The 25,468-nt window shown below is 47.4% G+C and overlaps 1 protein-coding gene across 10 annotated transcripts in view; it reads left to right on the top strand.

Annotated features, from left to right (window-relative positions):
• The window catches only part of BCOR (BCL6 corepressor), a 112,583-nt gene extending 88,420 nt beyond the window's left edge, over positions 1–24,163 (top strand). For 7 of the 10 annotated variants that reach the window (XM_037053855.1, XM_037053856.1, XM_037053854.1 and 4 more), the window contains exons 3-15: positions 851–929; positions 1,819–4,662; positions 5,317–5,370; positions 5,845–6,031; positions 12,414–12,674; positions 13,030–13,374; positions 14,017–14,342; positions 14,650–14,904; positions 19,472–19,638; positions 20,770–20,915; positions 21,367–21,444; positions 21,642–21,798; positions 23,030–24,163. In XM_037053855.1, coding sequence (XP_036909750.1) covers positions 851–929; positions 1,819–4,662; positions 5,317–5,370; positions 5,845–6,031; positions 12,414–12,674; positions 13,030–13,374; positions 14,017–14,342; positions 14,650–14,904; positions 19,472–19,638; positions 20,770–20,915; positions 21,367–21,444; positions 21,642–21,798; positions 23,030–23,321 — 5,191 coding nt within the window. In that variant the 3' untranslated portion in view covers positions 23,322–24,163. The remainder of the gene's footprint in view (positions 1–850; positions 930–1,818; positions 4,663–5,316; positions 5,371–5,844; positions 6,032–12,413; positions 12,675–13,029; positions 13,375–14,016; positions 14,343–14,649; positions 14,905–19,471; positions 19,639–20,769; positions 20,916–21,366; positions 21,445–21,641; positions 21,799–23,029) is intronic. The other 3 variants (XM_037053858.1, XM_037053859.1, XM_037053857.1) reach the window with 3 other exon arrangements.
• The last annotated feature ends 1,305 nt before the right edge of the window (positions 24,164–25,468 follow it).

Genomic DNA, 25,468 nt, shown 5'->3' with positions numbered 1-25,468 from the left:
GCAAGGCCATTGGCTCATGGTTTCAGTCACCTGACAACTCTATTATGCTTCCTGATCAGTAATTTTGGGGGTGTGGGATAGAGGCATCTACGAAGTAGATGATTAAAGCTGGTTTTCGGGGTAATGATGAAGCTTTCCTCTGCGGCTTGTCAGTGATTTTATCCTGGGGATTTGGAAGTTGGCACCAGGCGCTTTCTTTATCGATGCTCTCTGATAACAAGTCCCAGGGCAGCCGCAGCAGCCTGGCACAGATGTGTGGCTTCCTCTGGAGCCTAGAGCAGCTGACATTTGTATAGTAGTGTGTGTCCCTCATCATTTTGATAAAAGGCAGTCAAATATGGCTTTGTCATTACCGTGGAAACGTGTTTCAGAGGACATGGTACCTAACTTTGGGGGAAAGTTTTGAAAGCCTGACCTTGTGGGTAACACAGAAGTGGTTGATATGACCAACCAGTAGACTCCAGCCTTTTGTCTCCTGGTTTGGTCTTTGGCCATTGTATTACTTAATGTCTGTCCTCAGGTAAAGCTTCTAAGGGTCATTTAGGATAGCAGAGCCTAGATTGGCCTACTTGGCTTGTGCTGGAGAAATGGTCGTGCTTGATTTCTGGCTTACCCACCTTGGGGTCATATTCGTGATCTCACATCCCTGTTGGCCTGCCTTTGTTTTTCCAAGTCCAGTCAAGTCACCATTTGGGGACAAGTTTCATTATGGGCCATTGGGGAGGGGATTTTTTTAAGGGCAATTGAAAAAAGTGGAGTTATTAGAAACTGATCTTTTTCTGGGGGTGATCTGTGAAAGATGGATTAAGTGAGGAATGCTTTCATGAAGTTGGTGTGTCCTTTTAAATAGGAAAATTCCTGTAAATGATGGTGACGCTTCAAAGGCCAGACTGGAACTAAGGGAGGAAAATCCCTTGAACCACAACGTGGTAAGAGATTAATGGCTTCTGTTGATGTGCTATCTGAATCTCAGTGATCTGTAATCAATTGTACATTAATTTGCATACGATTAAGGGCTTTTGGGGGGAGGCAAGGAGCAGGAAGTTTCAGGACAGGGCTGAGTAGAAATGTTCTGTCTGCTGCAGGGCAAGGCCCTCACCTAAGCTCTTTCCACCTCAGGTCCTGGTGCACATCCTTTAGTGAGTGGTGGGATATGTGCTGCCTTTTCTTCTCTAAGCTTCGTGCCACATCGGCACTCCCAGTTGGGTACATTTCCAGCCTCCAAGTAGACCCTTCGGGCTTACCTTTCCAGTAATATATGTAACACAGAACCTTCTTCAGACACCAGGGAGAAGAAGTCAAAACATGCAACCGCAGTTTGACCTGTGGCCTCTTTATTGATTTAGAAATGAGATAGCTAAAGTCCTCCATTCCTCCTGTCCCACTGAAGATTTTTTCTTGTTATGTTAACATCCAGGAAAAACCCAGTCCAGCAGGACCAGGAAGGGTTAGTGCGAGTTCTGCATGCTGTGAGGGTGGTACTGAGAGTAGTAGAGTGGGTGTGTTTCAGTTGCTACAAAGTTTTTTTCTGAGGTGAATTTTCCAGAGTTAATAGATGACTGAATAATAATGTATGGGTCTCCAGTCTAAAGGGATCAACATTTTCTGGGCTTTCAGGATACTAAACTGAACTGGCAGCAGAGGATTTTGAGGGAGTGGGGAGGAGACCAGAGACCCTGCGAATCCTTTCCTTCTTAACTCTTTCTGCTCAGATGTTGAGGCTGATGTCATTATTGAGCTAGTTTGTAGTTTCTCTTAAGGGTGGGCCAGGCTGCTTTGAAGGAATGTCCTAAGTAACATCCATGTTCTTCTGCAAAGGTGGACGCAACTGCGGCCCATCGGATTGATGGCCTGACAGCACTGAGCATGGACCGCACTGGCCTGATTCGGGAAGGGCTGCGTGTCCCAGGCAACATCGTCTATTCTAGTTTGTGTGGACTGGGCTCAGAAAAAGGTCGAGAGACTGCCACGAGCACTCTAGGTGGTCTTGGGTTTTCTTCCGAAAGAAACCCAGAGGTACAGTTCAAACCGAATACACCTGAAACAGTGGAGGCCTCCACTGTCCCTGGAAAACCCCCAAATGGCTTCAGTGCTATATACAAAACACCACCTGGAATACAAAAAAGTGCTGTACCCACAGCAGAAACATTGGGCTTGGACAGGCCTGCCAGCGACAAACAGAGCCCTCTCAACATCAATGGTGCTAGTTACCTGCGGCTGCCCTGGGTCAATCCTTACATGGAGGGTGCCACACCAGCCATCTACCCTTTCCTTGAGTCGCCAAATAAGTATTCTCTAAACATGTACAAGGCCTTGCTACCTCAGCAGTCCTACAGCCTGGCCCAGCCACTGTATTCTCCAGTCTGCACCAATGGGGAGCGCTTTCTCTACTTGCCGCCGCCTCACTATGTCAGTCCCCACATCCCGTCATCCCTGGCCTCACCCATGAGGCTCTCAACGCCTTCAGCCTCCCCAGCCATCTCACCTCTGGTCCACTGCGCAGACAAAAGCTTGCCCTGGAAGATGGGCGTCAGTCCCGGGAACCCTGTAGATTCTCACACCTATCCCCACATCCAGAACAGTAAACAGCCTAGAGTGCCCTCTGCCAAGCCGGTCACTAGTGGCCTGCCAGGGGATGCGGCTCTCCTCTTGCCCCCCTCGCCTCGGCCTTCACCTCGAGTCCACCTTCCCTCCCAGCCCACTGCAGACACCTACTCTGATTTCCATAAGCATTATGCCAGGATCTCCACCTCGCCTTCCGTCACCCTGTCGAAGCCATACATGACAGTCAGCAGTGAGTTCCCTGTGGCCAGGCTCTCCAACAGCAAGTACCCTAAGACTCCAGAAGGGGCCGAAAGTGCCCAGCCAGTTCCCGGGCACACTCGGAAAACAGTAGCTCAGGACAGGAAAGATGGCGGCTCACCTCCTCTCTTGGAGAAGCAGACGATTACCAAAGACGTCACTGATAAGCCACTGGACTTATCTTCTAAAGTGGTGGATGTAGATGCTTCCAAAGCTGAGCACATGAAAAAGATGGCTCCCACGGTCCTGGTTCACAGCAGAGCTGGAAGTGGTTTAGTGCTCTCTGGAAGTGAGATTCCAAAAGAAACCTTATCTCCTCCAGGAAACGGCTGTGCTATCTATAGATCTGAAATCATTAGCACAGCTCCCTCGTCCTGGGTGGTGCCTGGGCCAAGTCCCAATGAAGAGAACAATGGCAAGGGCATGCCACTGAAAAACAAGGCTTTGGACTGGGCAATACCACAGCAGCGGAGTTCTTCATGTCCTCGCATGGGTGGCACAGATGCTGTGGTCACTAATGTTTCTGGGGCAGTGTCCAGTGCAGGCCGTCCAGCCTCTGCGTCACCAGCCCCAAATGCCAGTGCAGATGGCAGCAAGACTAGCAGGAGCTCTGTGGACACCACACCATCCGTCATTCAGCATGTGGGCCAGCCTCCGACCACGCCTGCCAAGCACAGCAGTGGCACCAGCAGCAAGAACGCCAAAGCCAGCAACCCAGAACCGAGCTTCAAAGCAAGCGAGAATGGCCTCCCGCCAAGCTCAATATTTCTCTCTCCAAGTGACGCGTTCAGGTCCCCCCCAATTCCCTACCCCAGGAGTTACCTCCCTTACCCAGCACCTGAGGGCATTGCTATAAGTCCCCTCTCCTTACATGGCAAGGGGCCTGTCTATCCTCATCCAGTTCTGTTGCCCAACGGCAGTCTCTTTCCTGGGCACCTGGCCCCCAAACCTGGACTGCCCTATGGACTGCCTACTGGCAGGCCAGAGTTTGTAACCTACCAAGATGCGCTGGGTTTGGGCATGGTGCATCCCATGTTGATACCTCACGCACCCTTAGAGATCACAAAAGAGGAGAAGCCAGAGAAGAGGTCCAGGTCCCATGAGAGAACCCGCTATGAGGATTCAACCCTCCGGAACCGCTTTTCCGAGATGTTGGAAGCTAGCAACACCAAGTTACATCCAGATGTTCCCACCGACAAGAATCTAAAGCCCAGCCCCAGCTGGAATCAAGGGAAAACTGTCACCAAAAGCGACAAGCTTGTCTATGTAGACCTTCTCCGGGAGGAGTCAGATGCTAAAATTGACACAAACATGCCAAAACCCGGTTTCGCAGCCGAGAGTGTTGGCCAGACCACTGAGCCCAGCAAGGCCCTGACTGACCAGGCCCTACAGCCACACCGTGATTTCATTGCCCTGAGAGAGGAGTTGGGGCGCATCAGTGACTTCCACGAAGCCTATAATTTCAAACAGGCTCCGGGCCAGTCAGTGTTCAGTTTAAGCAAGGAGAATGTTCCAGCAGGAACCAATAAGGAGAACCTGGGAATGCAGGTCTCCACTCCATTCCTGGAGCCAACACTAGGGAACGATGGCCCTGCTGTAACTTTTGGTAAAACCCAAGAGGATCCCAAACCATTTTGTGTGAGCGGTGCCCCACCAAGTGTGGATGTCACCCCCACCTATACCAAAGATGGAGCTGATGAGGCAGAATCAAATGATGGCAAAGTGCTGAAACCGAAGCCATCTAAGCTGGCAAAGAGAATCGCCAACTCTGCTGGTTATGTGGGTGACAGATTCAAGTGTGTCACTACTGAACTGTATGCAGATTCCAGTCAGCTCAGCCGGGAGCAGCGGGCATTGCAGGTGAGCCCCACACCTGAATTTCAGTAATTTACTAGTTGTCAGTTTTTTTTTAATGTGTAAAGAGGACTGAGGGATTATGGTAGGTCAGGACGCTGGACAGATTTGGTTAATGAAGCTTATGGTAATTTAAATGTATGAAATGTGGCCAGTAAGGGGACATGAGTGGTAGCACTTAGGAAGTTTGTGTGTCTGGTTATTTTAAGTTATTCTGTAGATTTTAAGAGAACTCCATTCAAATGCTAATAAAGGAAGTTGTAATGATTGTGAAGGCTACCTAAAGACTGCATGACATTTGCCTATCAATTGCTTTTAATTTCTCTGCCATTGCTGTACGTTAACAAATATACCTAGAAGTGCCGCTTAGGATGCCTTACATGATACTTGGTGGAGGTGTGTAGCAGCCGCATGTCTGTGGGATTCGTGCAATTTTTTTTCACCAAAAAATAAAAGCTCGCTTAAAGGGATAGAGTATGTATTTAAATTGCTAGTGAATGATAGATGTTGTATAGGAATTTCCTTAAGATATTTTACTTTTAATTAAAAAATAAAGCCAAATTGTTTTTGCAATGTTAAGAAAAAAAGATTTAGTTTATGCTTATAAAAATGGATGAAGTTATCTAAATGATCCATTGAGTGCCCATTTTAATTACATAGATGGAAGGATTACAAGAGGACAGTATTTTATGTCTACCCGCTGCTTACTGTGAGGTCAGTTCTTCAAATTTTTATTACTAGAATCTTACATAAACCTTTTGAGTTAAATTTCATTTCCAAATATACAAAGGGAAGTTTGTGGGCCATGGTCGTCTTTATTCATTGTGCACTTTGTTTTCTTTTCTGTTGTGTTTTTGTTTTGTTTTCTTTGCGTTGTGTTTTTGTTTTGTTTACCTTCAAAAGAGAATGTCTGTCTCTATGCAATAGTGTATGTATGGCTATACATACACACCGCATATGTATCTATACATATGACTTTTATGAATTAAGAATGTGTGGCTACTTACATATAGATACTCTTAAATTTTTATCTGTTAAATTTAAAATATCTCAGTTGTATCATAAATTGTGGTTGGTTTTGGGCAAACTTTTCTTTGAAAATACTTTCCTTTAAGGTAAGGCAAATGAAATAGCTTTTATGGTAAGGTGTTGTGTTTTTTTTTTTCCCCATCTTCGTTCTCTTTCTAGCGTGCAATGATGCGCTTCTCAGAGTTGGAGATGAAAGAGAGAGAAGGTGGCCACCCAGCAACCAAAGACTCCGAGGTGTGCAAATTCAGCCCTGCCGAGTGGGAAACCTTGAAAGGAAATCAGGACAAAAAGCCAAAGTCGGTCGCCCTGGAGGAGGCCATTGCTGACCAGAATGACAGTGAGAGATGTGAGTAAACCCTAGAGGCTTGTGTGTAGTACCATGTTGGTGAAAACAGGGCAGCTATTACCAGACCTGAGGGAGGTGAGAGGAAACAATTCACTTACTATGGCCTGAGGTCCACTTGGCAGCTGCTTGGAGAGATAGGCCACACCTGCCATGTGTGGAAGGAAGGGTTTGTTGTCATTTTGAACGTTGTGGCATCAAGGAATTGAGGCACTTGGGAAAGATTATTTCCTGGGACGTGTCCCCTTTTTCAGAAAAGCACTGTTGCTGTAGTTAGAGGAATGGCAGCAGGAGACTTTAAGTGTAAGTTGAGCACATCTGTGTTCTTTTTTGTACTAGATACAGATATGTTTTATTTCTAATTTTTATATATTTGTTTATGTTTTAGAAGGGAGGGAGAAAGAGAGGAAAGAAGCATTAATGCAATAGAGAAACATTGATTAGTTGCCTCTCTTGCGTACAGCAACAGAGGACTAAACCCAAAACCTAGGCATGTGCTCTGACCAGAAGTCAAACCAGTGACCTCCACTTTGCGGGGTGTCACCCAACTGATCAGGGCCAGATATGGGGGTTCTGTTTTTATTTTTTGGTAGCAGTAGAATGACACTTCCAGCTAGAGGTGGTTCCCACCTGCCACAGTGACAGTCTGGTGTACTTGTACTCTCCTTCCAAAGGCAAAGGTTTTGTTGAAATGGATTGAAGGATGATGAAGGCGCCGTAAAAATGAGCATAATTATTTTCCGTGGCGGGTTTGTTTGTCATCATTGGGAGTCAATACAATTGAAGGGCACTGTGTAAATGAAGAGGTTATTCCCACTGGACAGGAGTATTATATTTTGGAGACAAAATGTGGGGGGAAAGCTTGTGCTTTCCTCAAGTTATTCTTCAGTCCCAGCAGCTGGTCTGCTGCTATGGTAGACTTTGGGATTTCCTCACTAGCCTTCCTTGCCTGGTGTGTTGGCAGCACATGGAGAGGTCTTTCTCATTTCTTAAATGTGCATGCTTGAGACGTGAAGCCCACACCAGCCTTCAGAAACTTTGTTGGTGATGATGAATTAGGTCATTTGGGTGAACACTGAGAGACTGGGTACAAAATCCTCCTGAGGCAGGACAGTCCAGGATCATGGGTGCGGTGTGAGCTCTGTGCCATTGGATGTCATAGATTTGCCATTCCATGCACAGATAGTTCATTTATCGGCGCCTGATGGAGTTTGGGAGAATTTGTGGTCAGGAGAGCATGCTTCTCACTGCCTAGAGTGCACTCTCTTCCGCATCCCCCAGCTCATCCTTGGGGTCAGACAGCAGCCTGTGGCCAGGGTTCTGGTTAGGCCATACCAGGACCAGTTTGTTCCACATTAGTCCAAAAGAAGGAAGTTTCTGTTGCTAGTCATAGGTGGCCTTACCTGAATGGCAGGAATTCTTGATGTACCTAAAGTAAAAGTGTCCCCTTTTTTTCTACCTCATGGGATTGGTATGGGAAAATGGAAGGTCCAAGCCGCTCTTAAGTAAAGCAGCAAAGAAAGCTTTTCTGGGTGATGCCCACACCAGGCATGCAGCTCTCCCCATCTGAGGTGTCTCAGAATGCCAGCTTTTGGGGAAGTTTCTTGGGAAGACCTGGTAGAAGTGGGAAAGGCTAGTTCATGGGCAGGTGCTCCTCTGAGGAGGGGAAAGTTCTTGAGAGGGAGAATTGTCTCTGTATTGGGTGGATGGTGAGGGAGACTAGAGGCAGGAAACGGGAAGTTACCAGCCTCAAATATTCTTTCCCTTTCTCTGGTTTTCCAGTAACATGGCCAGACCCAGGGTGGCCCATGTCCTTCACATCTGTGTCCTAACCTCAGCCTTCCTGCCAGAGAAGTTTGTGTCTTCCCTCATCTTTTCTGTTGAACCTAGAAATGAGAATTCAGTGTGGCCATTGGAGAGTAGGGCCCAAGCCCTGGATGATTCAGAGAGGCTTTTCCTAAACTTCTCCAAGCTTAGAGCAGTGGGCTCTGTTCCTGGAGAACCCAGGACATGTCCCAGTGAGCCATAAATGACTACTGAGGGCAGGAAAAGGGTTTGGGGGTTGGTGAAAGGTTCAATTTTGAAGATTGGGGCAATGAAAGGGGGGTGTGAGTCACCATTCCCAGTTTTGGGGGGACTTCTGGCTTGTGATTGGTCAAGAGTAGTAATCTACAGGACCTGTTATCGTTCCTGCCACGTCTCATATAGGGGACAGAAGAGTCTAGGATCATTCAGCTGCAGATTAATGGGCCTTCTTATCCTTTTGGCCCCTGTGTGTTGAGTGTGCATGGGCTTGGGCACTGCTCCATATTGGTTCCCTTCTCCAGTTCTCTTCTAATGAGTGTCAGTGTGGCCAAGAGCCGAGCTCTGAGCATGTGGGAGCCAGGGGCAGGGGTCACAAAGCGGGTATAGGACCCCTTCTAGAGCCTCTAATATGGTGGGTGCATTTTGTTAGGAGAGGCTCACTTAAGAAAGGTGAATTAACTTGAACTTGAAAACACAATGGCCACAATTTTTGCTAACTCTTTGTGATGGTGGGGTGGCTGGGGAAAGTTTTTCTTTTAGAAGTTCAACAAGTGAGTCAAGAGACTCTTCAAGCTTGGATGTTGATAAATAGGAACCGTCAGTGGCATTCTGAGGATAGAAAGGGACAGAAGACATGGGTTCGGTTCATTTCTTCTCCAGTGTTGAGTGACCATCTCCCTCACTGGCCATTTGGGTGGGGCAGACCCAGCACCTGCTCAGTGGCAATGCCTAGGCAGGAACTGGAAGAAGCACGAGTGAAACGGCTTCACAAAACTTCTTAGCTCAGGAAACTTCTGGCTGAGCACCTGTGTGCTTTGTAAGCTACTTTAGAGTTCAGAACAGAGATTTCCCATGTCTCTTCTGTAGACGGTGTAAGTTCTATCAAGGTTAGCCTTTCCTGGAAGTACTATAGTTACCTGTAGAGGAGGGACTTTCAATCATGGGTCACCCTCCCACCTTGTGTAGGGTTCACTGGGCCTGGCTCACCAGTGGTGAAGGTGCTTTGTTGCCACAGTGAGTTGTGAATGTTGCCATGGCAATGCTTCTGTGAAGTAATGCTATGGCATACCAATGATAAATTATGGGATGTATGTGCTGAGTCATACGACCAGACTGCAGGGATCAAGTGTTAAACCACGAACAACATCACCACAGTCACATCTGCTTACATCAAGTGACCAAGGGCACATGGCTTCCCACTTTTAGAAGGGCCTAAAGTAGTGATGATGGAGGATAGTTAGAATGCCGTATATCTATCTCCATCTCCTTTGCCCTCAAGGACAATCCTGTGGGTTGTGGTTGGGATATCCTCATCTAGGAGATCTAAATCTGGTATGCAGGAATGCGACCTGGAGTCTCTGCTGCATAGCTGGTGGCCATGTGTATCTTGGGCAGTCAGGGTGGGTGTTCTTTAGGATTATTACTCGCATAAGTAAGTAAGGTCTTAGAGGCGCACTGAGGGGAATTGGAATCTTTGCTCTGAGAGGCTCGGGGTTTGGGGAAGGGTATATGCACCTAGTAGGAAAAGATCCTTGTACTAAATGGGGAAGAAAGCAACTGAACTATGTGGGTGGTAAGTAGGTGGGTGATGTCAGTGAAGCCGACTTGACTAATGGCGGCTTCCTGATCATATAGTTCAGGATGAGGAACTACAGACGTCTCACTGCAGGACCCCTGGGACAAGGCAGGAGTGGACTGCCTGCAAGTGCCATCCTTGGCTGAGTGGGAAAGGCAGGTGTTTGTGTGGCTAGCTCCTTATCCTGGAAGGTGAAGGGGCACCCTCTGCACCCCGGCAGCTTTACCACATGGGAAGCCTGGAGGAGACTGGAAGGCCTTAGCTTATAGGGGCGCTGTCTTTCAGCGAGGAGCAGGGAGACAAAGTCTCCAGTCACTGCCTCTGAAATAAGTCATCACTAGTCTTCTAGGTGGTATTTTACAGTGGGCAGGGCTGGCCCTGTGGCGGAAAAGGTCGGGTGGAGGAAGATACAATCTAATTTCCCTGTTAGGAGGAAGCTTGCCATGAGAGTGAAGACTTGAGGGGAAAACTGGCTCCCTGAGAAAGATGCCTGTTAGACAGGGTCAGGACTGTTACAGACTCCGGTGACTAGGAGACCTGGAGGTAAAACGTGAAATGTGGAAATGATGTTTAATTTGGTTAGGGACCATCTCAGATGTGGATAGAGGTGACAGGGCAGAATAGCCCCACACATGCCAAGCTGCTATCTGATGTGACCCTGGAAGGCATGTGTCATCACCCAGTCACCTCTGCTTTCAAACACCTGGTTTGAACCATCTTTCCTACCTAAAAAGGGGGTGGGAGAGTGCACTTTCAAATTAATTTTAAAATTGCACGTGGTGGTTCTTAAGAAAGCCCTCCCATGGGGCTTTCTGGGATGGTTGAATGGATCAGAAAAGTCAAATGGTGTAACTAAGAGAGCTTACATCCTTAAATTTCATACATATGGGGCCTATAATTCCAGCTGGTTTCAGAGTCTTGGTGTCCTTTTGTTAAAGCTATTTCTCCCAACTTTCCCTTTGCCTCCCTTTGCCGGCTGGGCCTGTTTATGAAGCCCACCCCGGGAGGCGGCTTGCAGTAATATTCCCACTTTACAACTGAAGGGGGCCAAGTTGTAAAGTGGCGCTGTTACTGCCAGAACGGTTAAGAGGGTCACAGAGCAGCCAGAGAGTCGCAGCCGTTCTCTGCACGGGCCAGAGATTTGGGCTAGCTGCGGGTTTCCTCCGGCTGCTTCCAGCTTTGTGTTGGAATGCTGCCACGGTGGAAAACCGACATGGTTGGGGCAACTCTACCAATCTTTTGCAAGAGTGCACGTGGCCCCTCTGTCCCACCTACGGGGCGCCCTTGAAGAGAAATTGATTGGGCTCCTTCCACGATTAAGAGCACAGTGTAGCCAAGGCCAGGGTGACACTTATCTTCACAATTCACTGTTACTGAGCTTTGGGGATGCCCCCAAGAGAAGGGGGGACCAGGGAACCAGCAGGGTTGGTCACAATGGAGGTGATATTTGAAGTGGACTGGGGAAAGGGATCAGCATATGTGGACTATGCTTATTATTTCATCAGGAAATGGACGTGGGTGGCTTACTCGGCTCAGTGTTACCAAAGCACTAAATTCCTTCCCCTGGTGACATGCAGGGTCATTTTGAAGGAACACCTGAATGTCACCATGATGGTTTTGGAATTATTTCTGTGTTAGGAAAAAAGGCAAGCCGCAAAGCTGTCAATGAGTTGTTCCTTAGGCTAGAGCAAAAGTAGGGAGAGATGTTGGGCTGAGGTGATTTAAGGAAAGGCCCCCAAGTTGATGCCAGGTTGAGTAGAAGGAGCAGAAATGACACAGGCACTGTTGGAGTGAGCAAGTGTAGAAAGTGCAGGCCTGGCATGGCAAAGACACCTGATGGTGAAAGGGTTAGTGTGTTGTCTTTGGAACGCCCTTAGATGCTTGCATGGGAAGGAAGGCACGAAGGAGTGCCAGTGGGGTGACTATATCCTTGTGGGTGTACATGGTGTCACTGAGGTGCTGTGGCCTTGAGGGATTTTCATCTGGGCCGGAAATGGGAGCAGCTCCTCGGTTGCAGTGATACGCAGCTCTTCCGACTGAGAGAAAGAGGGACGGCGGGACTTGTGCTGATCGGGTTGAATTCTCTGACATTGTCCCTGACTCTCTTTGCATGCAACACATGTCTGACCAGTGCCCTTGCTCTCCCACCTTCCCTGCCTCCCAACACTCTTTGCCTTCCCTCTCCCTTCATCTACTCCCCCAGTGCCCACGTGAGCATCAGTGTTACCCCTTCTGTACGTGACATTTACGGGATATTTGGTCTCTTTATTACAGCAGCCTTCCTTTTATTTCAAAATAATGACCTCAGTCAGTGTTGCCGGGGAAGGGTCAGCCCTGGCTTGGTTGGATCTTGCTTTGAGGTCACCCATTCTCTGTGGGAAAGGGCCCCGGAGGGGACCTGAGCCCCATTGAAAGCGACCAGCTGGGCTGTAGCAGGAGGGAAGTTCTTTCATCGTGTGCTTTATAAAGAGAGAGTGTCGATGCCTCATCTCCTTGATTCGTTTGTGCCCCAACTCTAAAATAAAGTAGAAAGAGAAAGTCATGAGTGATACATGCCCCACTGTCTGCTGTTACAAGCTGATTGTCTCCAGCTGCCCTTCCTGTGGGGCGTTCTGTTTCTGACAGGTTTATGCTTCCAGTGTGTGAGGCTCCCAGTCTCCACAGAAAGGCCTGTTGGTGGCAGATTACCTTGGGCATGGAGGACATGCCCGCTCCCCAAATCCTGCCTTCTTGTGGTGACCTTTGAACCTTCATATCTGTGTTACTGTCCCCCTCTTCCCTCAGGTGACTATAGTGCTGGAAACAAACATGACCCCTTTGAATCCCTGGAGGACAAAGACCTGCCTGTGGAGAAGTACTTTGTGGACAGGCAGCCTGTAAGCGAGCCACCCACAGAGCAGACAGCTGCAGATATACCAAGCAACCCCACCCTCCAGCTGGACAGAAAACGCAAAGTCTCAGGTGACAGTACCCACACTGAGACCACTGTAGAAGAGCTGCCAGAGGACCCTCTGCTGAAAGCCAAGCGGAGACGGGTCTCCAAAGGTGAGCTAGGTCAGCCTCAGCTGCCTGTTTAGCTGCCAAAGGTGGATACGTGTGGACCCACTCTTACCACAGGGTGCCCCGGGGAAGTCACGGGGTGGTGCAGTGGATTATTTCCTGCCATAGAGCCCTGGGGAACCCACTCATACCTCCCTCCCCCAAAAGCCAGAGGCAGGAAAGATCTTTGGGCCCAAAAGATGGCCAAAGGCTAATAGGCCCCTCCCAAGACCTGATGATAGCTCCAGCAGAGATAGCAACCACACCCCTCCCCTCCCCCACCCCATTAGTGATGCGTAAGACAGTTTGTTCCCCCCTCCCAGGGGACTTTTTGATTAATTTGTAGTTATTTCTCCATTAGATGACTGGCCTGAGAGGGAAATGACAAACAATTCCTCTAACCACTTAGAAGACCCACATTATAATGAGCTGACCAACCTGAAGGTGTGCATTGAATTAACAGGGCTCCATCCTAAAAAACAACGCCACTTGCTGCACCTTAGAGAACGGTGGGAGCAGCAGGTGTCGGCAGCAGAGAGCAAACCTGGCCGGCAGGGCAGGAAGGAAGTGACCCAGGCCACTCAGCCTGAGGCCACTGCCCAAGGCAATAACATCTCCGAAGACAAACCTGGCAGGAAAAGGGCAGAGGCCAAAAGCAACAGAAGCTGGTCTGAAGAGTCCCTCAAGTCCAGTGATAATGAACAAGGTACGAAGAGGCCACCGTAAGACAACCTGCCCTATGTGGGAAAGGGCCCTGGAAGGAAACCTGAGCCACCATAGAAGTTGACTGACTAGGTGGTGGCAGGTGGGGAGTTCTTTCATGATATCCTTCCAGCCCCCATACTTCCTTCTGGAGTATGTAGGGAGGAGCACAGCTGAGAGGAGGCAGCTGGACTTTCTGGGCTGCTCCTGGCCCAACCCATGGGTGAGGAGCAGGAAGGAGAATCTAGGTGACCCCCCAGGGCTTGCCCATATACTCACTTTAGCCTCAGACTGTGTCTGGTCACTAGGTCCTGAGCACCAGACTGACCATCCTTGGGAAGGGCCTAAGTTCCCAGGCCCAGTGGGGCAGGAGCGAATAGAGCACCAAGGGCTGGCTTCTATCCTGTTGTCCTAGGCCTTTGAAGAAACTTGCCAGTTGGCATTTTGTGGGTTAACCCATTTGCCATTTGAGTGTGGGATAATTAAAATATTAATGCTTTGAAAACATAATTGGTATATCTTTAAAAGCTGAAGCCACTCCAGTGATCAGGGCTAACAATGGGCTTTTCTCTCCATACTGGCTACAACTATGTAACGCCTGCTTCTTCTCCCCCTCCCTCCTTCCCGCCACCCCCTCTGGATTTAGGTTTGCCTGTGTTCTCGGGCTCTCCGCCCATGAAGAGCCTTTCATCCACCAATGCAAGCGGCAAAAAGCAGACTCAGCCAAGCTGCACGCCAGCCTCGAGGCCGCCTGCCAAACATCAGAAAATTAAAGAAAGCCAGAAGACAGATGTGCTGTGCACAGACGAAGAAGAGGATTGCCAGGCTGCCTCCCTGCTGCAGAAATACACCGACAACAGTGAGAAACCATCCGGGAAGAGACTGTGTAAAACCAAGCATTTGATCCCCCAGGAGCCCAGGCGGGGCTTGTCGCTGACTGGGGACTACTATGTGGAGAATGCTGATGGCAAGGTACCTCTGGCCCCTCACTCTCCCCTGGGCCCGGGTGAACCCATCCTGCTTGCCTGCTGCTCTGCTTCTGGGGACAAAGCTTTCCTTTTCCTGGACTCCTTTTCCAAATGTCACTGCCCCATCATAGGGGGCATGTCTCCTGGGTGGGAGTGAAGTTTCAAACTAGTAAGAATGAAATCCCTGCCCCCAATCCCCCTCCCCCAAACAAAAGAGAAAAAGTGCCTGCCTCTACTTGGGTTTGTAACTCAAGGAAGAGGGGGCTATGGAACAAAGCCTTAAATGTGTGCGCTGCCTGGTTTTGTGATAGGTGACTGTCAGGAGATTCCGAAAGCGGCCAGAGCCCAGTTCCGACTATGATCTGTCACCAGCTAAGCAGGACCAGAAGCCCTTTGACCGTTTGCAACAATTGCTACCAGCTTCCCAGTCCTCACAGCTGCCTCGCTCAAGCTCCCCTCCAGAGACCACCCAGTCGCGCCCGATGCCCCCTGAGGCACGGAGACTTATTGTCAATAAGAACGCTGGTGAAACCCTTCTACAGCGTGCCGCCCGGCTTGGCTACGAGGTGAGTATCCCTTGCGGGTGCCCTGGATTCAGAAACCACAGGCTGCTGCTCCTTGATATTGGGGGATGTGGGTGGGAAGGTCGGGCATCAGGGATCCAACCTTAGAGCCCAGCCCCCTCTATGTCCAGGGCACTGGGCTGGGTGTCTCACAGGATGTTTGTGTTAGCCCCACTCCACTGCTGTCTCTTTGGTGGCCTGTTCAATCGCAGTGTGAAAAGAAAGGCCTCTCTGATGTTCAGGTCGTGTTCAGGCAGGTACACTGCTTGGCTTCCTCCCATCTCACTCACTTATCTCTGATATAAAATCTGACATAACCCAGGGCTTGGCGACTGGGGGAATTTTAATGACTCCTTTTAGATTCTGATTAGCAAGGGGGAGACAAGTTGTTAGCTCTATTTTGGGTTGTGGGCAGGAAATGTCTGTGCAGGTAGTAGATGGGGGAGACCTGAGTCCTCTTTCTGAGAGGGAAAGAGGCTGATGGCTGAGGATGAGGGTAACTCAGGCTTTGCCCCAAACTCACTGGCCTTGTCGCATATTGCCAGGCCAGGCATGGCATGTTTTCCTGTAGCAAACATATCATTCTAAACCCCAATGATCCAAAGTAACAGATTTCACCCTTTCCATATCTTTGCGTGGTAATCATTAGTATTGTCCCACTTTCAGATGAGGAAAGTAAGCCCCAGAGGGGTTAAATGACAACTTGTACAGGTAGCGGTCCAGGAGTCTGGCTCTGAAGCCCCAGCCTCTCTCCTCACCCTTCCCCCACCCTACTCCTCTCCCAGACTGGCTTGCATTGGAATTGCCCTTTGTACAGTTCCAAACCTCTGTGAGATAGATTACTCGCTCTGCTCCGGTCGGCTCCCCCACCTTGCTTGTCAGTTGAAATTGTGATGTAATAGCCCACAGGGCAAAGGCATTTTTTTTTATGCTGGCATCAGCCCTCCGGAAAGTTGAATGGTGAAAATAAAATGCAGCTCAGCAGGCTGAGAATGGAGGTGTGGATAAACTCTGGGGTGGCAGGACCCACGCTGTCCTGTGCTGGCTGAGGGCTCACAGGGTCTGTCTGGAGCTCTGGCTCCCACACCCCTGTTGGCACTGTGCCGCTGTCCATTGTGCAGCAAGCCCTTCCTGGTGTGATTGCCTCGACCCCGAGCCCACCCCTGAGGCGTGACTGTGGGTAGGAAGTTGAAAGCACTAACACTTTCTTAGTTCAGGGGATATTTTTGGTTGTTTGTCGTATGTCCTATTGTTTGCAACAGCATGTCCCTCTGGAGCTCTCTGGATTACCTGGAGAGAACTCTTTGGAAAGATTTGGTAGTTAAGTCATTCAAGTGTGGGCCAGTTGGTTTCCCATGAGCGAAGAGCAGTAGCACTTCGGAGGACGGGGTAGATATTGCACATGGCACTGAGCTAGATCCGTCATGCCAAGTGTTCTTTCTTTTCTAGTTGTGGTTGAGGAAATACACTTGTGTTTCCAGCAGACACTGGAGGTGAGGTGAGGGCAGGAGGGCAGCCTGTTCCACTTGCATAGATTTTGGGGTTCCTGGCCTTGCATTTGATTTGGGCATTGTTTTTTACCAGTCTTCCTTGGGACCAGAGACCTCAAGAGGTCCTTCAGGAAGTTTCTGTTTTGGTTTTTGTAGAGCCAGTGGGTCTGGGGTCTGGACCAAGGAGCGCTTGATTCATACTTTTATAGGTTACGGGCCTTTGATGGCATATGAAGTCTTGAAAATGTTTATATCAGGACTAAGGCCGCCCCCCCCCCCCCCCCCGCCCCAGCCAGTGGAAATCTCAGTATGTAAATCGCGCAGGTCACCAGTTTTGATGTTAAACATTTAACTAGTAGATGAAAGATTTCAACTTTGAATCCAACTTTCTAGGATTTCTTAAGGCAGAATTTCTGGCAGGATGATGGTCAGTCAGATGTGGCAATATAAACCTTTTAAAGTTGAAGGACAATTTGCTTGACCCAGTAAAGGGGTTAAGGTGTAGTTTCAACGCACAGGTCTAGAAGGGCTTTCCTGATGTTAGTGTTTCTCATTGTTGTTTAGCTAAAGATAGCCTGTGCAGTTAAAAGGCTCTCTGAGTGTTCTGTCATGTTAATCTGGTTCTTGAGGTTTAGAAACACCCTCTGTGTTAAATAGATGACTTGCATGGCCAGAGACACTCAAACCTTTCCCTCCCAGTAAAAAGGCTTCTGATTTTTAGGCTAAAAGGCCAGTTCGCAACCACATGCCTGTGCGTTTAGTGGGGATGGTTAAATTTTCTATGAATTGAATAAATCATGTTTTTAAAAAAGTTAATGAGGCATTTAATTAATTAACAATGTCGGGTTTATGGCCTTTATGGTTACATTTTGTGGTTAATGGCATTCGGCTTATAGCCGCCTAACAGAGAACTGTCCAACAAAAACACTTTGATTTTGTTTGGGAATGGGTGGGCTGCCCTTCAAGCACTCCCATTTCTAGGGTAGCAAATAAGCCAAGGAATGTATTGGGTAGACAGACGTGGCTGGCCTCTTAACCATTCTCTCCAGATGTTGGTGACAGCAGTCACCATCCATTTAGAGGCCATTGCCCTCCCAGTTAGGAGTAGGTAGTTAGCCCACCTGACCCTGACAGAGGACCTGTGGGATGCTTGTCACGGCTGGATTGCATCCCTCTAGCTGGGGCTCTCTGAGGCCTTTTGAATCTTCCCAGCTGCCCAGGGACCAAAAGACCTGAGTTCTTGGTCTACTAGTTCATGTTAACTGAATTTGAGATTAACTCCTCTGGGCCTCAGTAACTCCTCTGGGCCTCAGTTTCCCCAAGTGTTGAATGAGAATAGTACCACCTTCACTTCTGATACCTTACAGGTTACTGTAGGACACCAGAAGACATACTCACTTGAGGAAATGAGAAGTACTATGTAAATAGAGATGGCAACTTGGCTGCATTAGGACAGCCCATGGCAAAATGGCAGGACCTGGCTATGGGTTACTACTGCCTCTCTTGCCATCTTCCAGGAAAAGAGTTGACTTAGTCATCAGCTCTACCATTCTTTCATTTCTAGGTACTCTCAAATCAGCCCTACTAGCGATGAAGGTTTTCAGGTGAATGCCATAATTGTCAGAGCAAATAAACCCTGGGTTGACAGGACACCGGACAGGGGACCTGGGTAAATTGATCTGTGCCCAGCAGTCAGCGCTCAGACCTAATCCCAGAGTCACATGACAGGGCCTCCCCCTGGCTGGGGCATACAACTCATTAGCTTGCAGCCGTCCACTCAAGTCTGGCTAGTGAGGGCCTGCTAAAAGAGCAGCAGCTTCATGCGGTATCCTGGATACCAGGGCTCAGGGCAGGTGGCCTGGAAGCCCAGAGGATTGTGGGCTTTCTGGCAGGTTAGGATCTGAACAGAGAATGTCTTTGTGGGGATGTCTTCTCCCTTCCTCCTCTTACTTCAGACAAGCTAAAGCAACAAGGCACCGATGGCCAGGTCTACCAGCATGCAATGTTAGGTTCACATATGGAACGTTCTAGTTAGCTCCCAAGTGGCGGGTCACTTTTGATTGATGTGTCCTCGAAAGGGAGGCCTGTTGCAAGCCATCTAGCTCCCCCTAACCAACTGGAGCATGTGTTGGGCCATCTGCAGGGTTTGCCTGGCCTGGCTCTCAGAACCAACAGCTCTGCTAGGCATGACTTTTAGAGGAAAAGAGTAAAACGTGCTTTCTGGTGGCAAGTGCTATTCTATGTGTTTGAAAACTTTCTTAATCAAGGTAATAAAACATTGAATAAATTACCACTCTGCTTACTAGGAACAGTTTGTATTGATATTTTAACACGCCAAAGAAGTAAAAATAATACATTGATTCAAATGCGCACTGTTGACACAGAACACCTTTTGAGAAAGGGCAAGGGTGGGCTTTTATTTAGTTTTTGAAAGGTGTAGTTTGCAGTCTATGGTGTAGTATATCCCTGTCGTTAACTTAAGCAAATGTGAAAATGTCATTAATTCAGCCCCAAGTGGGGTGGAGGGTGGGGGTATTTGAAGCATTTTGTGTCATTTCTTGATGATGTATGTGATCTTGATGTTTAGAGAGCTTCTCTCTCTCTTACTCTACATAACATACGAACAGGAACATTTGCACTGCAGGCTCTGTTTCTGGAGAATGCCCTGTACTTGTCAGTGTGTCATCTAAGATATTAGAAGCAGGATACCTCTGTACTGGCCATGCCAAGCCCTGGCCTGAGGGCTTTCTTAGCTATCTGTTGCATCCTCTCAGCCACCCTATGGAGCCTCTATTACTCTCCTGTCTCACAGAAGAAATAAATGGACACTTGAAGAAGTTCAAGGGTAATTTGCCCAGGGCCAGGCTCCTGGAGCTAATGACACTGTCTCCATCCCCAAGCCCTTCACACATGCTCTCGCCCCCTCACCAAGATATCCACCACCTGCCTATGCTGTCATTGGCTCTTTGACACAAGGACATGTGCCTCTGAAAGCAGGCACTACCATGCTGTAGAGAGGTCACCCTTAACAAGGTTCGTTGGATGATGGTCTGATGGCACCCCCACTTCTCTCCCCGCAGGAAGTGGTGTTATACTGCCTGGAGAATAAAATTTGTGATGTGAACCATCGAGACAATGCTGGATACTGTGCCCTGCATGAAGCTTGTGCTAGGGGGTGGCTGAACATTGTGCGACACCTTCTTGAATATGGCGCCGATGTCAACTGCAGTGCCCAGGATGGAACCAGGTTAGTTGTGGGTGCTTCTGTCAGCCTGGCCTTTCTGGGGCACAGGCAGTGGTTCTCAGGTTATGCAGGAAACCCCAGAAAGAAAGACTGGAGAGAATGACATGGAAGCACAGTAATGGCGGAGTCCTCTAGAATGGAATCAACCATACCTTTCTGGCAAATTTAGATAGAACTTTCAAGTTCTCCATGTTCTAATGGACAGAAATCCCTAAAAATGTCCAGCCTGCCTGAATAATTGGAGGTGTTGTCTTCGAAAACCCTGGATCCTTCAATAAATCACAGCCTTTCAAATATACTGGAGCTAACAGTCTTGGGCATCCAAACAGGGCCATCTGCCACTGGTTTGGTGTAGGACCTGCCCTGTCTACCCACATCCATAACCCGCCCATCTTGTCCTCAACCTTGGTTCATTGGTCAGAGGCTGGGTCTCAAGTCAGCTCAAACATATTCCTGGTTGTGTGCATGGGGTGCTACCAGGAGGCAGGGTGCTAGGCCTTCCCTGACCGTCAGAACACCAGCACAAGTGAAATGTATTTGGTGTTTTATGCATTCCAAATAGTGTTCCCTCAGGATGGGACTGTGGGCAGTGTTTCATGCCCCAGTGGGCACTGGTGGGAGGGCGCTGCACCCTCCTGAGAACTTGCCCTTGTGATTCTGGTTCTGGGCCAGGGGATTGATCATTAATCTCTAGGTTACTGGGGTCTGGTTTTCAGGAGAGGCTCCACTTTGCACCTAGTCTCTTTTTAAGAACAGTGTAGGCTTTTTGTTAAATGGTGTAATAATTGCTTGTTGTATTGGCTTCCATAATGGTGGGGGGGTTTTTTCCCTTCTGTAAGGTATTTAACTATTGAATTCATTGAAAACATTTTCAGTTTGGCTTGTGTTCCTCCTTAGGCCCTGGATTAAGACAGATTTGCATTTGAGAATTTAGGCCTGAAATAGTAAGGAGATGTTGCTTGACCTTGGGCCAGTCACTGCTAGTTTTCCTATCTGGAATGGCGGCAGCATTCCACCCCTCTTCAGTGAAATATTGCTCCTACGATGCTTGGCATATGCACATGCATGGTTTTGGCTATTATTAGAGGCAAGTATTGTGTGCACAAATCGAATCCTTCTGCACATCTCTCCTAGGCCTCTCCACGATGCTGTTGAGAATGATCATTTGGAAATTGTTCGCTTGCTCCTCTCTTATGGTGCTGACCCTACTTTGGCTACGTACTCAGGTAGAACCATTATGAAAATGACACACAGCGAACTTATGGAAAAGTTTTTAACAGGTACGACAAAGTTCACGAAATGGTGTTATTCAAACATCTAGGTGGTGACTTAGCACACTTTTAGCCAAAGAATGCCTCTCACTCACTGGGGCTACCCTTGTTTACCTTAAGTTTACTTACTGGGAAAAGCAACATAAAGTTTGTGAGAGAACAGATACAAGATTCAAAGAGGAGAAGTATACTTTTTCCCCCTGCTTATGAGGACTGAAAAAATTCTCAGCTTGTCAGTGTAGCTTTTCTTTTGGAGGACTAGGGCATAGTAAGGGCGAGGGTGGTCCGTTCACCCCGAGGGGGGTGAAACAGGTATATGGGTTTGGGTCAGAAATAATAGAGAATAGTGCTGGAGAGTGCACAAAGGGCATGTCGTGGGGTAGACGGGAAGTTAGATGCCCCCTAACTCTGCCAGCACTGGATTCTTACCAACAGGTTTTATCTTGTTTTCTCTCTCCAGACTATTTAAAAGACCTGCAAGGTCGTGGTGATGAGGACACCAACAGCTTTTGGGACTTTTATGGCAGCTCTGTGTGTGGTGAGCAGCATTGTTCTTTTTGGTCCAGTGGAAAGTGAATGAGTTACAGAATATTTCTCTGGGGTGTGGGTGAGGGGTGGCAGGTGCTATAAGCAGGTCTTGGTTGGGAAAAAAATCTTTTAGATGTGAGTCCTTTTTGGACAACAGCTGAAGTCTTGCTGTGACTGATTTCAGTTCTCTTGTTTGCCCTCCATTAGAGCCAGATGATGAAAGCGGATATGATATTTTAGCAAACCCCCCAGGGCCGGAGGACCAGAATGATGATGATGAGGCCTACAGTGATGTGTTTGAATTCGAATTTTCAGAAAGCCCCCTCTTACCATGTTACAACATCCAAGTTTCCGTCTCTCAGGGGTGAGCATGGCTGCCATGTGGTTACGAAATAGCTCAGGTGTTCTTGGGATGGTGGGACTTAGAAATCCCTTGAAACAGATGAGGATGGGTGGGTGAGGGAAATATTAAGTGTCCCTAAACCTCACAAAATGCAGTAAATATTTTCCAGAAAGGGGGGGGCGGGTAGGGCCACAGCATGGGATAACTGCCTTCATCAGAACATACTCCTAGAGCTCAAAGGACATTGAAGTCAGTGACTGGAATTTTACACAACTTGGATTCTTCAGGCATTAAACCTTTTGAAAGAAGTACTTCTTAAGAGCCTCCCCAACAAGGCCACCATAGCAGCCTTCCAGGGCACTTAATGTCTACTGGACTACACTGATGATATAACCTCTTCTTCAGTAAGATTAGAAAAAATGTTTTGTGGCACCTGGGACCTTGTGTGTTGTCAGATTTGGTTAGATTCAGTCTGGCTCCCATGGTTGGGTCATTGTGCCCCTGTAACCAAGGCCTTGGGGTGTACACGTCAGGAGACTATGCTCTGCTGTGTTAATAAGTAACATCCTCCTCAGGCTCTGAGGGGATAAACATGTATGTCGTCACAATGACATTTTATTAGTAATAGAAATCATAAAGTGTGGCAAGGGTGTATGTAAGGAATGTAACACACCTTCTGAAAAGCACTGAGGGCTGGGGTTGGAGGTCTGGGAAAGGAAGGAAGAACCAGCCAGCCAACCTTCTGTGTTTATAGTGCTTGATGGGTGAGTGGTGGAGGAAAGGAGAAATCAAAGAGGTGTTTGTGACTAGCCTTCTCCAGTGACTATAGCAGTGCACTCCCTTGGAGAGTGGTGACCCGAGTTGTGGCCAGAGCTGAGTGAGCAAATCTTTACCTGTCGGTTTCCATCAGTACCAGCAGCCTGTGATGAGGCAGCTTGTGATGCTGCTCCTTCAGAGGTGCTGCCATGGCTTCTGGCTATAAGTTGGTTGGTCCTCCCTGAGTGGTCTCTTAATAAATCAAGATGAGCCCAAAGTTCCCACCTGTAGAAGTAGATCCTCTCTTCTAGGTATGCTGGGAAATGGTGTGTGTGTGTGTGTGTGTGTGTTGCAGGGAGTGGGGGTGGTGATATCAAAGCAGAAGGAAGTGGCCCTTATTCCAGCTAGGGACTGAGCTTATTGGGATGGCATTTAATACTTGAAAGCATTTTTAATTTTTGCCAGAAATTTGAACCACTTTTCCTTTCTCTTATAGGCCTCGAAACTGGCTGTTGCTTTCAGACGTGCTTAAAAAATTGAAAATGTCCTCCCGTATATTTCGCTGTAATTTCCCAAATGTGGAAATTGTCACCATTGCAGAGGCAGAGTTTTACCGGCAAGTTGCAGCAAGTCTATTGTTCTCTTGTTCCAAAGACCTGGAAGCCTTTAACCCGGAAAGCAAGGAGCTCTTGGATCTGGTTGAGTTCACTAGCGAGCTTCAGACTCTGTTGGGCTCAACCGTGGAGTGGCTACACCCCAGCGACATGGTCTCAAATGACTACTGGTGAGCTCGCCAGACCCACCGTGTACAGTGTGTTATAGTGTTAATCCTTGTGCATATGTGTCATAATACGACTATTTCTGTAAAGAAAGGACACTATTACATATGAAAATATCTCTTCTTTATATAAGAGAAATGACTCTAGTCGGAAGGACTTAGGAACATGTTTTTTTCTTTTTAAACTTTTAAGTCAGTTTTTATGGAAGTTGTTATAATGTTTCTTTACTTTTCAATGCACACATGCTTTGGGATATGTTTGTTTTTACTTGGAACATTTGTTTCTTTTCTTTTTTAACAAAAAATGAGGAAAGGGAGCGCAACACTTTCACTTAATTTCATACAAAGCTCCAATGACAGGCGGTGTTCAGAACCGTGTGGTTGGTTTGGGGGAATAAATTCGGTGAGGGCACTTGGTGGTGTTGTAACTTTATGTTTTGTTTACAGAGTACCTGCTCGGGTCAGGTAAATGCTATTGGATGTAATCCAGTAGCGTGTAATATAAATTCAAACCATATCCACACACAACAACTAATTGTATGAAACTTTTATATCCTAATTTAAAAGCTGTGAAATTAGTTTTCACGCGTCAAACCGGATTGTTTATATGTTTAAACATTTTATGCTCTTATTTAAAGAAGACTTTGAGCTATTTTTTTCTGTACCCTGTAAAATATTGAAAACTAACATAATATGTTGAGGTTGCTTGAAAATGTACATAAAACTAAAATTTTCAGAATTGTGTGTTTATGTTTGAAATCTGTGTTTTAACTTTGTAAGTAAATTCTCTGCCTTTGTATTTATATTTTACAAAAATTTTCTTAAAAGGCAATAAACCTGTTGAGAAAAGGAGAACATTGAAGTATGTTGTGTTCTATGTATTCCCAAAATGTTGTCATGGATTTCTTTTTCTAAAGTGATATTGATGGTTCATATATGACTTTAGGGTAATTTATAGTCTCTGAACCAAAACAGAGTAGAGGATTTCAGAGGAATTATTCTCAGAGTATGATTTGTAGTCCCTTTCTGAAAGCCCAGTTTGTGGACATACATTTTGATGTCTCGGAGCTTTATCTTTCCCACCTGTTTTGAAGCCTCAGTTGGGTTTTACACTGTCTTTGTCCTTGATGGACTATAGTTGATTCATCATGGCCAACCCTTTATCTTTAGGAATGCTTTTCCAGAAACCAGGTTTTTGTGTCACTTTTCCTTCCAGGACTCATGGTTTTCAGTCCCTTTCTAGGTCAAGTCCAAACTGGCATGGCCTGATAGTCAAGGCCTGTACCTTTGATCACTCTACTCCTCCACTGCTCTTACTTTTTTCAGCAGTATCCATATTGGACACTGTCATTTGGCCCTCAGTTTTTATCCCACTTCCTTTTATGTCCTTTATTACAAAGACTAGAGAGCTGAAAAGTACTAGACTCCCTTGCAGCTAGGGATCTGTTTGGTTTGAAAGGCAGAGTGAGGTAGAGACATCTTCCTTCTCTAATGGCTGCTGATAAAAATGGTGAGAGGGACATGCTGGACAGTTGGAGTGACTAGACCAGACTTCCAACATTGGGTCTTCAGCTTTGTAGGTGATGAGAAGCAGTAGTGTTAGTGGCAAGTGCATTTTGATGCTTGGATGACAACCTCAGTCAATTGCTCTTGAACCCAGTGGTCCCATTATCAGCTCTAACTCACATTCCTCTGGCTTTTCCAAAGATTTGATTAAGCATCTGATTACTTGTATCAAATCCATTTGTGTTCAGAGTACCTTGAGTGCTTTCCAGATCTTCATTGAACCCTGGGAACGTTAAGGCAGAGCAGGTGGAGGGGGCTTAGGTCAGGGAAGAGTCTGTGGAGATACGATATACTTGAGTGGGGTCTTAAAGTATGTGGAGGGAGGAGGGGTCAGCAAATTCTGTGGCCTTGCAGGTGGGAAAGCCAGCCATAGTTGGGAACGTGGAAATCCAGCACTGTCAGATAAGCCAGTATGTAGAATGAGAAAGGGAACCCCTTTTGGGGGAAGACTTGGCATACTAAATGAAGTTTGGGATATACTGACACAAAAGGCAGCCGGCCAACATCTGGCTGTTCTTAAGCTATATATCCTTTTATAATAAATCAGTAATCTAGTGGGTTAAAAGTATTACTGTGAACTTATGATGAACT

The sequence above is a fragment of the Sturnira hondurensis genome, unplaced genomic scaffold (genome assembly GCF_014824575.4).
Source record: "Sturnira hondurensis isolate 20B ecotype Veracruz unplaced genomic scaffold, ASM1482457v3 Scaffold0008106, whole genome shotgun sequence".
Classification (NCBI taxonomy): domain Eukaryota; kingdom Metazoa; phylum Chordata; class Mammalia; order Chiroptera; family Phyllostomidae; genus Sturnira; species Sturnira hondurensis.
Note: the sequence above shows the minus strand (reverse complement) of the source record. Positions and strands in the feature narration are given on the sequence as shown.